This window comes from Podarcis melisellensis (assembly GCF_964234715.1).
Source record: "Podarcis melisellensis genome assembly, chromosome: 1".
NCBI lineage: Eukaryota > Metazoa > Chordata > Lepidosauria > Squamata > Lacertidae > Podarcis > Podarcis melisellensis.
The window spans coordinates 35,307,634-35,323,901 of NC_138528.1; the positions used below are offsets into that span (position 1 = coordinate 35,307,634).

At 39.8% G+C, this 16,268-nt stretch overlaps 1 protein-coding gene across 12 annotated transcripts in view; it reads left to right on the plus strand.

The window, feature by feature from the left end:
• Positions 1-16,268, plus strand: part of HECTD1 (HECT domain E3 ubiquitin protein ligase 1) — a 68,763-nt gene extending 52,495 nt beyond the window's left edge. For 10 of the 12 annotated variants that reach the window (XM_081888637.1, XM_081888640.1, XM_081888634.1 and 7 more), the window contains 16 exons: positions 2,368-2,501; positions 4,425-4,581; positions 5,092-5,314; positions 5,952-6,006; positions 6,248-6,430; positions 6,791-7,001; positions 7,094-7,179; positions 8,773-8,900; positions 10,127-10,328; positions 10,466-10,603; positions 10,718-11,325; positions 11,729-11,807; positions 11,927-12,020; positions 12,145-12,295; positions 14,105-14,249; positions 15,283-16,268. In XM_081888637.1, coding sequence (XP_081744763.1) covers positions 2,368-2,501; positions 4,425-4,581; positions 5,092-5,314; positions 5,952-6,006; positions 6,248-6,430; positions 6,791-7,001; positions 7,094-7,179; positions 8,773-8,900; positions 10,127-10,328; positions 10,466-10,603; positions 10,718-11,325; positions 11,729-11,807; positions 11,927-12,020; positions 12,145-12,295; positions 14,105-14,249; positions 15,283-15,420 — 2,732 coding nt within the window. In that variant the 3' untranslated portion in view covers positions 15,421-16,268. The remainder of the gene's footprint in view (positions 1-2,367; positions 2,502-4,424; positions 4,582-5,091; positions 5,315-5,951; positions 6,007-6,247; positions 6,431-6,790; positions 7,002-7,093; positions 7,180-8,772; positions 8,901-10,126; positions 10,329-10,465; positions 10,604-10,717; positions 11,326-11,728; positions 11,808-11,926; positions 12,021-12,144; positions 12,296-14,104; positions 14,250-15,282) is intronic. The other 2 variants (XM_081888642.1, XM_081888635.1) reach the window with 2 other exon arrangements.

Below are 16,268 nucleotides of genomic sequence, written 5' to 3' on the forward strand. Positions count from 1 at the left end.
GAGATTTGGAGTTTGGGCAAATGGGTTCTGTTAGGTTTCTTGGTGTATTTCTTGCAGTAAGCACAGGGATCAACATTATATTCTTCTCCTAAGACACTCATGCAACAGTCAGAGCTGTTGGAGGTCAGAACTTTCCTGCCATGGCTGAAGCAGTTCTTTAAAATAATCAGTTGCATCATATATGTGCAGGAAAAGTCTGAATAGTAACGTTTCTTTCAGACATTATAGTGGAGATTTGAAGGCCCAAATTCTGGGAGGGGCAGAAGAATAGCATTAAAAATAAAGAGCTTATTTAGGCGATGGCTGCAAAAAAAAATATTAAAAAAATATTACATGAGCTTCTGCTTTCATGGAGGTAGGAAGAGAACTTAGTGGGAAGATTGTTCATCCCTTTAGAGCACACACACAAAAATGCAATGTTCTAGGAGATGGAATGGTAGGATGGGATCACCTAATCTGCTACACTAGCTAGAGGTCTAGGAAGTTCCTAGCTGTTATTTGTACACGGATAGTAACAAATTGTGTCACTGCACAGATGACCGCTGGATCATTGGTTGAAAGAAAAGCTCTGCAGAGAGAGTGCTAGTTTTCTCCCTTTTCCTGTTTGGTACTTAGGGGTGACTGCACACAAAATGGAAGTGATAAGATCCCCAACAAAAGGCTTTATTACTGTAGAATAAATGTAAGATTCCTCAAAGGGTTTACCGCATATTGGTGTGGATACATTCCATTTGAGTTAGGAGCTGAAAAGGAAGTTCTCGGGGAAGCGTTGGGGACAAAAGGGAATGGTAGAATTAAGGGATAGAAATTATATCAAGCTGTTGGGCGAATGAACCTAGATAGTGCTGGAAATTGTAATGAATACTTCACATTGTATCAGCAGAAGCCACTGGGAAATGCTGCATGCCGCTGGCTGTGGTAAGGCATCCTTTGAGAGTACAGACCGATTCAAGAAATTATGTGGGCCTTTGCAAATTAGAATTTAGAATTAGAATTAATTTTTTAGTCTGGAAGTGGCACCTGTTGAATTCCTAGAGTGCAGTATGAAACAGAATTTGAAAGTTATAAGCATCTCTCAAATATATTCATGTATCTGTTAAAGATGCTTTTAGGCTGATGTTCTAATGCCATAAACTTTAGAAAGTTGTCTTACAATTTGCTTTGAGTGCTAGTTGCCATGTTTGAGGTATAAGTGATCATCAGGGTAGCAGTTTGTCTTTTTTATCCCTGAGGAGTTGTTTTTGCCACATTAGTTTTGAATTATGAATATATTGTCAAAATCTCCATAGAGCATGGTTATTAGAGAGTAAGAAGCCAGTGTCCCAGGTTCAGATGTTATGGGAGGTCAAGCTTAATGATGACGTTCTGGTTGGTTAGTCCCATTTGCATGATCTGATGAGCCCATAATATGTTTTAAGAAAGTTAAAGACCCATGAAATGCAAAAATGGCTCCTATAAAACCAGGAGATTATGCTCTATTGGGATTTAGACTGCTTCATATGTGACAAGCATCCCGTATGAACATAAATTGTATGTAAAAAATGTGCAGTTTCTGACTTTCCTAGAGTTAGGATTTTTATATATGCACAATTTCTGCCTGTATAGGAAACAAGGCACCATTTTCCAATTCCCTTCTTGCCTTGCTCCTACAATGTAGGCAGATGTACATTGCTATATTTTTGATGGGACTGATAATTGCTTTCAAAGTGAAAAAACCCCATCCTTCCATGTTTGAAACTGTAGGTATTACCCGTGTCATTACAGTTGTGGGTTCAGTGCTGTTAGCAATGTACCTGCAGTTCTTTGGGTGCTCTGAATACAGAACAAGAAATGGAAACCTGTCTTTCATGAATGGTTGAAGGCCTGCTATGTACCAGTATTAGTAGTTGTCAGTGTAGAACTTGGAATACTGCTATTTTAGAGGTGTTCCTGTGGTTTTTATTTTTCATGGTTTGACACATTGCTACAGGAACGAAAGTGGTTTATGAGATAATTTGCTAATATTATATGATGTTTTTGAAAATGAAAGGAAATAAGTTCTATGAAACATGTATTGTAACTATAGCAGCAAAATTATTGGCTTGCTATCCATTTCAACTAATGGTTTGTGCTTACAAATGGAATCAGTTTGTCTGAGTATCTTACCTTATTCCAAATAGTTTCCCATTCCTTTTCAGGTTGTTTTCTGAAATGCTTTCCCCCTTTGTCAAAATTCCTTAAATAGGTTTCTTCTCTACTGTCTTGAGCCTCTTTTTCCTGTTCCTGCTTTGAATTTATAGAACAAAATCAGTCTTCATCCTTTTTTTTTTTAAAGCAAACAACAAGCAACTGAGTTCTTAGTGTGTGGTTTGTGTGTGTTCTGTGTAGATTTTCTTGATAGCTGTCGGGCCAGCACTCTGTTAGCGGAGTTAGATGATGATGAAGATCTACCTGAGCCAGATGAAGAGGATGACGAAAATGAAGATGACAATCAAGAAGATCAAGAGTATGAAGAAGTTATGGTACAGTTCATATCTATTTTTACAATATTGTCTGATCTGCAGTTATATGGGGACCATATCAAAAAACCTTCTACTCTCCTGAATTTGTATTATAGTGTAGGTTGTTCATCGTGGACCAGTTTTGTCAATTTAGAGAACTTGTCCGTTTTTAAAGCATCAGCAGTAGCTTGTTGTCATTTCAGTCGCGTATTACAAAAGTTCTACCTTGTTTACAGATCAAATGATAACAGTCCTCATGATATTAGTTCAGTGGAATGCCAAAAGAAACCCCTAAATAACAGATTATGTAAATAGATTCTACTACAATAAATGTCCACTTTGGTACTTTCCCTCCCCCATTCCATTATATCAGTGTCAAATTATCTGAGGTGAACTCTTATAGAATATGGCCTTGGAAATGGCTTATGGGCTGCAAACAGCCTTGAGTAGCTGTATGCTTATATGTAGCAATTTGGGGCATTAAAAATGAGGTGTTGCTACTTGTATTTTGATAATTTTTCTGTGGGTGCCACTACAAAGTGGCTGCCATGCACAGCCTAAAAGGATATGCTGGTACTTCATACTGGTGAGTACCGTCACACCCACAAAAATACTGCATATGTGATCTTCATTAGAAATCTGAATTGTAGCTGCCAGATTAACCTGAGTCTTGATTCTGCTTGAAAAGAATCTAGGATGAGAATTCACATAATTTCCTCTATAAATCTGGCTAAACAAGTGACAGCTATGTTTGTGCATTTTAAGTAAGTTAAACAGGATAGCATTGATGCTTTAAGTCAGGGGTCAGCAAGGTTTATCTTTGCCTGGGCCAGATTGGTCCTGCAGAGATCCCTATGTAGGCCGGATTGTGCATGTGTGTTAGTGCGCGTGCCCTTGATTTCCAGGATCTGCGCGTGCGCAGACGCGATTTCCGGTGCCATGGAAGTGAGCCCCCGCACTGCGGGGTTTAGGGGCGGCTCACGGGCCGGTCAAATGACCTCTGTTGGCCGTTTCTGGCCCATGGGCCTTAGGTTGCTGACCCCTGCTTTAAGTTTTTGAAATTGTAGGTGAGAATCTGCAGTGTATAGCAAGTTCAGTTTGTTTACTTAGCTATTCTCATGCTATTCTCATGGCTTACCCAACTTAAATAACTGTCTCTGAAGACAGTTCAGAAACTTCAGCTGGTGCCAAATTTGGCCGCCAGGTTGCTCACCCAGGCAAAATGGTTTGAGCATATTGCACTGATCCTGCCCCAAATGCACTGGTTACCAGTTCGTTTCCAAGCCAAATTCAAAGTGCTGGTTTTGACCTATAAAGTCTTAAAGTTGATTGCTGAATCTTATTTTTTAATGTATTTATATTTTGATGTTAGCCGCCCTGAGCCTGGATATGGCTGGGGAGGGTGGGATATAAATAAAATTTACTATTATTAGCCTCAGGACAGCAATACCTCAGTAACTGCCTCTCCTTGTATGGACTGACCCAAACCTCCAACCATCTTAGTGTGCCCCGTCCACAAGAGACCCAAGGGCAGCAACACAAGAGAGGGCCTTTTCTGTGGTGGCTCCCCATTTGTGGAATGCTCTCCCCAGGGAGGCTTGCCTGGTGCCTTCCTTACATATGTTTAGGTGCCAGGCGAAAGTGTTTCTCTTAAACCAGCCCTTTGGCTGATTGGACATTCTATGGCCTTTTAAATGTGTTTGTGGGAGGAGGGGTTATTGGTTTGTTCTTCTTTCATTTTGTATTTTGAGATCTCATTTTGTATTTTCATCTTGTGAACTGCCCTTTGATCTTCAGGTGAAGGGCAGTATACAAATTTAATTAATTAATTAGTAATTAACAACAGCAGCAGCAATAGATAGTTTTTGTACTTGTCAATCCAGTGTGGGTTTAAAAAATGAAAATAACTTTTTTGTTCATTTTGCCATTTTTGTTGCATAATAGGAAGAAGAAGAGTATGAAACAAAAGGAGGACGTAGAAGAACATGGGATGATGATTATGTTTTGAAACGTCAGTTTTCTGCTTTAGTACCTGCATTTGATCCTAGACCTGGCCGTACTAATGTTCAACAGACAACTGATCTTGAAATCCCTCCCCCAGGTATATCCATGAGTTGTTTGAAAAACCATGTGCGAAGTATAAATATATAATATACACGTATAAATACACAAGCATGTCAAAGAACCTAAGAGAAGAACGAGATTGGAGGAGGAGAGACACAACTAGGTTGGGGGAGGACATGTTAAGATACCTACCACCTTCCCAAACTTTCTCCCTTCACAAATCTAGATTGTAGCAGGGGAGGGACACACACTGTTTTCACAGGGAAGAAGCTGATGAGAATGAGGTGCTGAATGGAGAAAGGAGTTGGGGTCTGAAGCAAGTGAGATTTGAATGAGTGAGTTAGGTACCATGTAAGGGTAACAGGGTAAAACTGAAATGCTTATTCTATCCTCCTCCCCCTTGTGAAATTTCAGATGTCTTTACTTTGAATTTATTTTCAGGTCTAGATAAGAATTATGATATCACGAAATATATGTGAGATGTTGAAAGTTGTTACAGACTTAAAAAAACCTATTACTCATTGCACTGATTTATAACTGATTACAGGCACACCCCATTTGGAACTACTGGAAGAAGTTGAGTGTACACCATCTCCCCGTTTAGCACTCACCTTGAAAGTTACAGGCCTTGGTACATCTCGCGAGGTTGAGCTGCCCCTAACAAATTTTCGATCAACTATCTTTTACTATGTTCAAAAATTGCTACAACTTTCCTGCAATGGCAACGTGAAATCTGATAAGCTCAGACGAATTTGGGAGCCAACATACACGTAAGACATTTAAAATCCGATGCTGTATCCAAAACAGTCTATGGCTGCATTTTTTGCAATGTATATTTACAATATATATCAAAAACTGCTGCTATGTCATCTCTTACCTTGTGGATGATGGTTGTGCGGCAGTAGTGTTTGGATAGTGGTAGTCTTATGTAAACATTGGCATCATTTCTTTTCCCCTGCCTTAACATTTCAATGTTAGGGTTCTTATATTGTTTTTGAAATTGTAACAAATAAGTGTCGATAAAAGAATTCTTACCATAAAGAGTGCACTTGCTACATCAAAATGAATAGTTGTGCTTCAAGGTGGCCTGTAATTCAAAATATATTCATGGTTTTTATAGTTTAAAGAATTTATAAACAAGATTTAAGAGCTGTTGCGCCAGCAGTTGAATTCTTGGAATGCGTTGTATCAGCTGCTTTGCCAGTCTAGTATTAAGAAGCATCATTGGCTGACTCACCAATGCTACTCTTGTGTGGCAAGCAGCAAAGCATTCAGAATTATTTTACTATGCAGAATGTAAGCAGAAGACAATTTAAATTATATCGCAAGATTCATACTGATTTGGAAATAGTGCGTTCTGTTGTAGAAAGCCAGTACATCAATAACTCTAAATCTTTTCATGTTTAGAATTGTATACAGAGAAATGAAGGATTCTGATAAAGAGAAAGAAAGTGGGAAAATGGTGAGATAAATCTTAACTTTTCAATACTTATGTGGCTGTCAACAGATTTTTGTGCAGTTTGTGCACTTTAAAAAAAAGCAGCAGCTTTTTTAAAAAGCTACACTAACTGAGTTCTGTTGAATGGAAGATATGTTAAAGAATGTTTGTAAATGCATGTTCCTAAAGAAATGTGTGTAGTGCATGTGAAATGTTTCAAACTTTACAACCAGGAAATACCAACATTTGGTGGTTCCTGTTGTAGGGTTGCTGGTCAATAGAGCATGTGGAACAGTACCTTGGCACTGATGAATTACCAAAGAATGACTTGATAACCTACCTGCAGAAGAATGCGGATTCAGCCTTTCTGCGCCACTGGAAATTAACCGGCACTAATAAAAGCATTAGGAAAAACAGAAATTGTTCCCAACTCATAGCTGCATACAAGGTATATGTCTGCATCTAAAAGTATTGATTTGGGGAATGTCTATGCTTTATTTTGCATCGTGTTATGAGTCCTGACAGAAGGACTTGATGTGTGACTAATGCAATTTACTCTGGTTAAATACGTTTACGTGTGACCCTCATGTTTAACTTTTTCCAGCTCCAGTGTTTTGTATGCTTTTGAATAGACACAGTATTATATTATTATTAATAATAATATAGTGCCTAACAACAGCTAAAGGCTGAGTATTTGCATCATGCAAACCATGTTTACATTTTCTCTATCTCAAAGTTCAAAATAATTACATCGCAGTTCTAACCTTTACTATGTATTTATTTTCCTTTCATTCATTTATTTACACAGGATTTTTGTGAACATGGATCAAAGTCCAGTTTGAGCCAGGGAGCTATTTCCACCCTTCAGAACTCAGACATTCTTAGTTCAATAAAAGAACAGCCTCAAGCCAAAGCTGGTAGTGGACAGAATTCCTGCGGAGTAGAAGATGTTCTACAGTTGCTCCGTATTTTGTATATTGTTGCAAGTGACCCTTATTCAACTCGAAATTCTCAAGAAGGTAAGTAGGATGTAATACATTTCCCCCTAAAAGCTTCCACAAAGGAAACATATTTTTAGTACATTATTATTCATTTCTATTAATAATTTCAGAAGGAGATGAACAGCTTCAGTTTAATTTCCCACCAGATGAATTCACAAGCAAAAAAATCACCACAAAAATTCTTCAACAGATTGAGGTAATATATATATTTATTATTGAGATTATTTCTGAGGCATTTTGGTTTCATAGCAGCTGTTGTAGATGGTTGAAGTCTGAAATATCATCTTATTTAAAGGAAGCAGTGAAAATTATTTGAATGTGGTTTTTCTTCATTTGCTGGTTTTGTTTCATTATTTAGATGGCCCATGGTACTTGATACTGAAATTTGACATGTTCTGGAAGGGAGCTTTGGTGAGGCATCCAAAGCTGAGTCAGTTGTACAGTTCAATTAATTGCAGCCTTGATCTTGAAAACTGAACATAGATTGGTAGGATTTTACTGACATAAGTCATAAAAGAATTAGAATTTCCTTTAAATTGCACTGTTATAAAAGCATGAAGTCTAGTGTGGTTAACGGCTGCAGCATTGGACTGTGGACACCAGATTCAAATTCTCACTCAACCATGAAGCTCACTGGGTGAACTTGGACAGTTTCTTCCTTTCAGCCTAATCTATCTCGGGATTATTTTGCAGATAAAAATGGGAATGAAATGTAGGATATCCATAAGTTAGAACACCTTGGAGGAAAGCTGGAAAATAAATGAATACAACACATCCAGTGATTAAAAATGACAGATTAACATTTAAGAAAACTGCTACTTTATTTAGTACTAGCAGGAAGTAGCTAACGTTTCCTTGGAATTTGAAAAAGCAGGATTATTTTTTAAAAAAAATGGATACTGTAATTTGTAAAGTTTGGGACTGTGTGAACACACCCCAGCCCAAGGCCAAGAGTGGGTTTTTGTCATCTGGGCAGCCCAGGACCTCCCTACACACTGCCTAGGCTTGCGCCCTGGGGAAGTAACTTCAGTGCTGCTAACACAGCGGTTTAACTTCACCCCCAGAGGCACACTCCATTGTCTCTTGACACAGACAGATGCCAGCAGCAACAATGCCAAAAATCAGGCAGAGTCCTCTTTCAGACTGACATCTTTATTCAGACTGGCTGTTAGTACCCCAACATGAACAAAAGCAAGCCACTCCCGCCTCAGAATCCTTTCTGCCGAGTTTGAAATCTTGAGTTTGAAATCAGTGGTGTTTGGGCCCATCATGCCAAAGATCAGATCAGGCTTTCTCAAACTCAGCCCTCCAAATGTTTTGAAACTACAATTCCCATCATCCCTGACCACTGGTCCTGCTAGCTAGGGATCATGGGAGTTGTAGGCCAAAAACATCTGGAGGGCCAAGTTTGAGGAAGCCTGGATCAGATGAAGTCACACCAAAGTCACATTTTGAATCTCCATCTTGATTCAGAATGGTGGTTGACAGCCCAATGTCCACAAAAACTGCCACCCCCACCTTGGGAACCCTTGTGTCAAGTTGGGTGATGATATATTGAGACGTTTGAATGCATTTAGAACAAACCATTTTCTACAACATGCAGTAGTAGATGTTTATTTAATTATGACCATCCTATTTACAACAATTGTGGGGTTTTTTACAAAGTACAAAAACTAGTGGTATAAGGTGAGTGTGTAGGAAAAATATGAATGCATAAATAGTTATTTATCCATCATACATTTTGTTCTTCAGACATTGCATTTTAAACAGTGGGTGTATTAAATTACAGGAGCCATTGGCACTAGCAAGCGGAGCTCTGCCAGACTGGTGTGAACAGATAACTAGCAAGTGCCCTTTCTTAATTCCATTCGAAACTCGACAGCTGTATTTCACATGTACAGCATTTGGGGCATCAAGGTAAGAAACCTGACAAGCAAGTTGCTTCTTTGCTGCAGTTTCAGAATATTGAATCTCTTTAATGTCAGCATTTGGAATATCAGTGTTTCCTTGTGAAGAAATTGATTTTTTAGGTAGTAAAACCTAAACCTAAATACAAGAATTCTGTTATGATATGGATGCTGTTTGGTTTGAAAATGGTTAACACTGTGAAGGTGGGGGACTCTGGTCTTTTATTTCTAATTATAGTCAGAAATGATAGTAATGAGGGGGTTCAGCTAGCATTTTTCTAGGAAGCAACTAGACTGCTACAAGAGGTGTTTTGGTTACAAATTTGCAAAATTTTCTATTCTGGCCATTAACAACAAAATCTAGCTTTTGTGTGAATTGGGGGTATGGAAAATGTCTAATTGTGAGAGGACGTTTAGTGCACATTCTGTTAAAAATAATTGATTCTTGGTTATTGGCCAATGGGAATTCAGAATTCCAAGGATAACCTTATGATTGGTTAGAGGGTTTGACTGAAGTGAATTTAAGTGCAGGCATGTCACTGTTTGAGGGTCAGATGAATGAGAGGAGTCAATCAGTTGGCCAGAACCTAGGAGGAGGCAGAAAGATAATAAGGAAACACTGGTGTCAGAGGCTGAGGAAAGCTAGTCAGGAAAGAGAGAGAGAGAGAGAGACAGAGAGAGAGAGAGAGAGAGTCTTCAGAGGCAGTTCTCCAGCATAGCCTCTGGCAAAATGATAGCAACTGACAAAAGAGATCACAGCTGTGACAACAGCAACAGTGTCTGCGGATAGAAGGGACAGAGCAGCAGTGGCCGTGTTGTGTTTGCTGGGATGGGGCAGGGTGAGGTGGTGTTGATTTGGGGGTAGCTTGTGGCAGATATGTGTGTCATCTGTGGGAGACAGGGAGTGCCAACCCATGGTTCTCCCAGCCTTGCTGCACCCTGTCCCATTGAACTCAGTGCTGTTGCAAGGATCTCATTTATTTTTTTATTTATTTGAAATATTTCTTACCCATCCTTCACCCTAAGGTTGCAGGGTATTAACAATGATAAAATCTACAATATTAAAATTAATAAAATTAAACCTAGTTATTTTATAAACTATAGATTATGTATTTTTTTTAAAACTCATTTTTTGAAAGCAAACAGTCGCCTAAGGAAGGTCTCATTAAAAAGCTTTTCTGAGTCATTATCCATATGAGTTTTAAAGCAATGTATCTGCAATTTTTCTGATATCAGAGCAATAGTGTGGCTGCAGAATCGACGTGAGGCCACTGTTGAGCGAACGCGAACTACAGGCACAGTGCGAAGAGATGATCCAGGAGAATTCAGAGTTGGGCGCCTTAAACATGAAAGAGTAAAAGTTCCACGTGGTGAATCCTTGATGGAGTGGGCAGAAAATGTAATGCAGATTCATGCAGACAGAAAGTCAGTCCTAGAGGTAAAATAGGTTCCTCTTAACAAATAATACTTTACTGTGTCTCTCACTTGTGTAGTGTTAAGTGAGCACAGTTGTTTATTAGAAAAGATATATTCCAAAAGACAGCTAGTACTATTGTTGTGGTCTCTGGTTTCCAGGTGGAGTTTTTGGGAGAAGAAGGAACAGGATTGGGACCCACCTTGGAGTTTTACGCACTGGTGGCAGCAGAATTCCAGAGGACAGAACTGGGAGCATGGCTCTGCGATGATGACTTTCCGGATGATGAATCGCGTCAGGTATATTTTGTCTCTGTAATCAGTCAGCAGAGCTGATAAGATACATTCTGTTTGTGTATCTCTTTAAATACCCTAACACTTTCCTTCACTTTTTTGTTGTTGTTTTTTAAACAGGTGGATATAGGTGGTGGATTAAAACCTCCAGGATATTATGTACAGCGATCTTGTGGTCTGTTCACAGCACCATTTCCACAGGATAGTGATGAACTTGAAAGAATAACCAAACTTTTTCACTTTCTGGGGATTTTCTTAGCCAAATGCATCCAAGACAACAGACTGGTGGACTTGCCTATTTCTAAGCCATTCTTTAAACTCATGTGCATGGGAGACATTAAAAGCAATATGAGCAAATTGATTTATGAGTCGCGGGGTGACAGAGACTTGCACTGCACAGAAAGTCAATCAGAGGCATCTACGGAAGAGGGGCACGATTCTCTCTCAGTAGGAAGCTTTGAAGAAGATTCCAAATCAGAATTTATCCTTGATCCACCAAAGCCTAAACCCCCAGCTTGGTTTAATGGGATTTTAACGTGGGAAGATTTTGAATTGGTAAACCCTCACAGAGCAAAATTTTTAAAAGAAATTAAAGACCTTGCAATAAAGAGACGTCTAATATTAAGCAACAAAGGACTTTCAGAAGACGAGAAAAATACTAAATTGCAGGAACTAATGATGAAGAACCCATCAGGAACAGGACCTTCTCTTAGCATAGAAGATTTAGGGTAAGGGATTACACTTCCCCCCTTTTGCTCATATATACATGTGGCCGCCTTATGGAATAATAAATTGACCTATGCATGTTTAGACATTTTGTTACATACACTGAGAATTTTTTTTTTAAGTGCTTTATCCATATCGTTTCTACTGTGTTCCTGTTTGGAATTTTCAATTTTGTGAGATAATTCCCACTTAAGAGAAAAGCAAACTGCCTTGTACAAACGCAAAACATTTCTCCATCTTGCTCAATATGATGCAAAGTGATTTATGGCAGCATTTCAGAGTTTCAGACAGAATTCCCAACCCTTCCAGGAAATGCCAGGGATTGAATCTAGGCCCTCTTTCATGCAAAGCATGTCTTCTTCCACTATTGCTGTGTATCTACTAATTCCATCTCCTACCTTACAGGCTGAATTTCCAGTTTTGCCCTTCTTCCAGAGTATATGGCTTTACAGCAGTGGATCTTAAGCCTGGTGGTGAAGATGAGGTAGAGGAAAAATTATTCATATGAGAGTTAAATATTACTTCATTTCCCCAAAATTCTTCTGTGATGTGATGTGATGTAATGTAAACATTCTCTGTCTATTTACATCGATTTCGTTACAGTTGGTTACTATGGATAATGCAGAAGAGTACGTGGATCTGATGTTTGACTTCTGCATGCATTCTGGCATACAGAAACAGATGGACGCTTTTAGAGGTATGTAACTGACTAGCATATATGGGCTGTTTAACCATTTAAAGGAAATATTTATCAGTTAAGGAATTTCAAACATAACATGGTTCTCAGCTCGTGCTTATGCTTTTTTACTTTTTATTTCAAGATGGCTTCAACAGAGTCTTTCCAATGGAAAAGCTGAGTTCCTTCAGTCATGAAGAAGTGCAGATGATTCTTTGTGGAAATCAGTCACCATCATGGGCAGCTGAAGATATAATAAACTACACAGAACCTAAGCTTGGCTACACTCGAGACAGGTACTTCACCCAGTGGCAAGATATTCGCGCTACTTTCAGGATTTGGCAACAAGGAATTGTGGGGTGTTGACACTGAAAATGTGTGGCAAGTGCAGAAAATTCAATCTAGATAATTGCACCTGACAGCTTCTAGGAGCCTCCGGTAAGAGCTGAGTGCAGGGTGGGGGACCAAAGGTGGACAGGCTACTCCAGAAGTAGCATGACATGTCCCCCACCAGAGGTACTACCCCTCACCTAACACTCCATACACTCCTCTGGATATGAGTGTGTTGTTACTCAGTGGTGCTTCACTTGAGCAGCACTTGCTATCCAAATGGGTGTCTACAGCTTTGCATATGCCACTGATCTCCCAGTGGGTGGCAGGCTTACATACTCAAGACACTTTTCCCACATTGATGTTTATGGCTGGATAGTTCTATCAAGCTGTCTCTGAATTCTTCATTATTAAGCTGGCTAGAACAAGCAAGGTTTTTTTCTTCTTCACATGTACCAGGTCTCCTTCATAAGGTGTGGAGAAGAAACATAACAAGTGTAAAACACAAGATAAAAGGGAACTTTTGTCATCTCCTCACGATAGCAATTCATTTGAAGGTGCTGTTTAATAGGTCCCTGCTTTTAAAAGTGTAATTTGTCTATTATGAAAAGAAAGCAGAAAATACTTTTAGAAAATCACAGTAAATGGAATATTGTCAAACAACTTGGTTTGATCTGTTTGGTGCAGTAATAAAACAAAATCAGATTTTTATAGTTCACTGAACTGATGTCTACATGGGTACATCTCAATTGTGCAATCTGTCTTCCTTTGGGGGGGTGTTGGGCAGGGGAAGGTAAATAAGATAAGGCTTAAAGGTACATGGTTAGGTATTGCTTCACAATGTTCTGAGCATTGGTCCACCTCATGCAGACTTGAAACTAGATGCTTGTATGCTGTTTTCATGGTCTGTGTAGGTAATGAGGAGGAGACTGCTGTAGGAGTGAACACACAATAAGTAAATAAACTTTCATGCCAGCAAAGAGGAAGACAGGGAAATGCTATGTTTACATACTAACATAGTCATGTAATATTTGGCAAACATTTCTTTAATAATAATCTCCCCGCCCCCGAACAAAAATAAAGTGTACCTACAGACATATCTTTATCTTCAAATGCTAATTTTTGATAAGGTGATTTATTTAGGAATTTAATATTGTAAAAGACAAGCATTAAAAGCCATTTGGTTATGTCAACCATTTGACACTTAGTTCATTATGGAGCAGTTGAGTAACAAACCGTGGCCTTTGGTTTAAGATTTCAGTCCAGACAAACCACTTTTGGCTTCATGTGATGGTTGGTTTGGAGCAAAAACAAACCACAATTCCCAGTTTGACTGTAATGCTGCTAAACCAGGTGCATGGTTTGTTGCTTGTGCTAGGGGAAGAGTGAAGTGGGAACCACTTAACAACTAGGGTGTACAGTGGTACCTTGATTCCCAGACAGCTTAGTTGTCAAACAAATTGGCTCCTGAACACCGCAAACCCTGAAGTGTTCCCGTTTGTGAACATTTTTGGAAGCTGAACGTCCAACGTGGCTCCCGATTGAGTGCAGGAAGCTCCTGCAGCCAGTTGGAAGCTGCGCCTTGGTTTTCAAACAATTTCGGGAGTCGAACGGACTCCTGGACTGGATTAAGTTCAAGAATGAAGGTACCACTGTATTGTGATGTGCAGATGCAGTGTGTGCATGCTCATGCACTAGTTTAACACTGGTTTGATTATGCAACACATAGTCAACACTGTAGGTATATTTAACATCCGTTCTGTTTTGTGCTTTAGTCCTGGATTCCTGAGGTTCGTTAGAGTTTTGTGTGGCATGTCTTCCGATGAAAGAAAAGCATTCCTTCAATTCACAACTGGCTGTTCAACACTTCCCCCAGGAGGCCTGGCTAATCTACATCCCCGTCTCACTGTTGTACGCAAGGTATGGCCATTTCTTAAAAGTTTTGACTATATATCTAAGCAAAGGTGTGTTAGATATTTTTTATGAAGTTTTGTCTTTGAGATAGCTCACACATTTGTACTCAGAAATGGCTTGCACTCCACAAGGTGCCTGTCAGGCCTTTGGCAGAGGTCTTCATGGATCCTGTTAATGCAAGGGTCAGCAAACTTTTTCAGCAAGGGGCCAGTCCACTGTCCCTCAGACCTTGGGGGGGGGCAGACTGTTACCATAAAGCACCAAAGCTGCTGCAAGCAAAGGCTCTAGTAGCTCAGTCAGCTAAGGCAGCTGCTTGTGGCTGGAAAGCCAAACAGGATGTTTGTGACTGTTGCCATGGGAACCAAGGGGCAGTCCATTCTGTACTGAGCACCGGATGTTAGCTCAGTGTGTGTGTCATATGACCCGTACTGGAAGTACATGGGTGGAGTCTATTCTAACTGCTATGGAGTGCAGACATGTTTTCTCTGTACTGATATGAAAGACAGGAATAAAAGATGTAAATAGATTTCTGTCTGCTTCTTTCCCCTCCCTGGGGGACACCAAAGGGGAGAGAGGAAGAACGGTGTGTTCTTCTCACACTTCTGGGAAGAATCGCCGAGACCTCGGCTGCTTATCAGCAGTGTAGCAGCGGGGAGGTCGCCAAGGAATATCTGCCGGTGCCTACGGCTGAGAAGGGCACATTCCTCTGACCGAGTGGCAGAATTCCAACAGTGGTAGCAGAGGATGGTTGCTGGTTGATTAATAGGTACCGCTCTGGCAGGAAGGTAAACGGCATTTCCATGCGCTGCTCTGGTTCGCCAGAAGCGGCTTAGTCATGCTGGCCACATGACCTGGAAGCTGTCTTCGGACAAACGCTAGCTCCTTCAGCCTATAGTGCGAGATGAGCGCGCAACCTCAGAGTCATCCACGACTGGACCTAATGGCCAGGGGTACCTTTACCTTTAACAACACAGAATTGAAAAGAAAATGTGCACTACACTCACTATTTTAAAAGTTGATTGTGGATTTTTATTCACAGGTTGATGCTACGGATGCCAGTTACCCATCTGTGAATACATGTGTGCACTACCTTAAGTTGCCTGAGTATTCTTCTGAAGAGATTATGCGAGAGCGCCTGCTAGCTGCTACAATGGAGAAAGGCTTTCATCTCAACTGAGCTGATGAGTAGGACACAGGATATGACAAACTGGTTTTGCATTGATAACTAGTGAAGCCTCTTGTGTTGTATGTGCAGAAAATACAATCTCCACGCTGTGCTCTACTGAGACTTGCCTTTCCCCCACCCCATCCATGAGGCTTTGGAAACACATGGAAAAATTGTTAGCTGCTAATGAAACAAATCCCAATGAATTACACAGCCAGCAAGAAAAAGGCAAGATCACTGTGTGATGCTTCCAAGGGCTTGTGCAACCAGAAGCTGAAGCAAATGTTTGACTGTTCCAAAGAGCAGATCTGCCGATTTTCAGTGTTCACTGATACAAGATTTATAACAGTGTATTTGTGTAAAGTTTAGTGTTTAATACCCTGTACACTACAGTTGCCATCACTGATCCCTGTTTTGCTGGCTTTAAGCTAACTGGTCAGAAATCTGCTTCCATAAAACTTAGTCATTGGGCATCTCAAGCTTTCTTTCCTTCCTTTCCTTCCTTTCATGGTGCCTGCACTATAGGAGTATGCTAGTGTTGGGGGGGGGTGTTTGCGTATAATCATGCACAACCTTTTATTATTATTTCAAGTGGGAATACATTTTGATTTCTAAATGCCCTGCTATAAAGATTAAATCCTTGTATGTGTGTATGTGTGCGTGCGTGCAGCTCAACAATAAAGCTTTTAAAAGACACTGATCCCTGGTGCAAGGCCCACTTTAAAGCAAGTTTTACTTTTGGTTGTATTTTCTTTGTATATTAAAAACATTTATTTAACTTGTTGCAGTTTGAAGTTTAAAAAAAGATTTCCAATGTGTATGCTCAACATTAATCATTAAAAAGTTTGCAGCGTATGAAA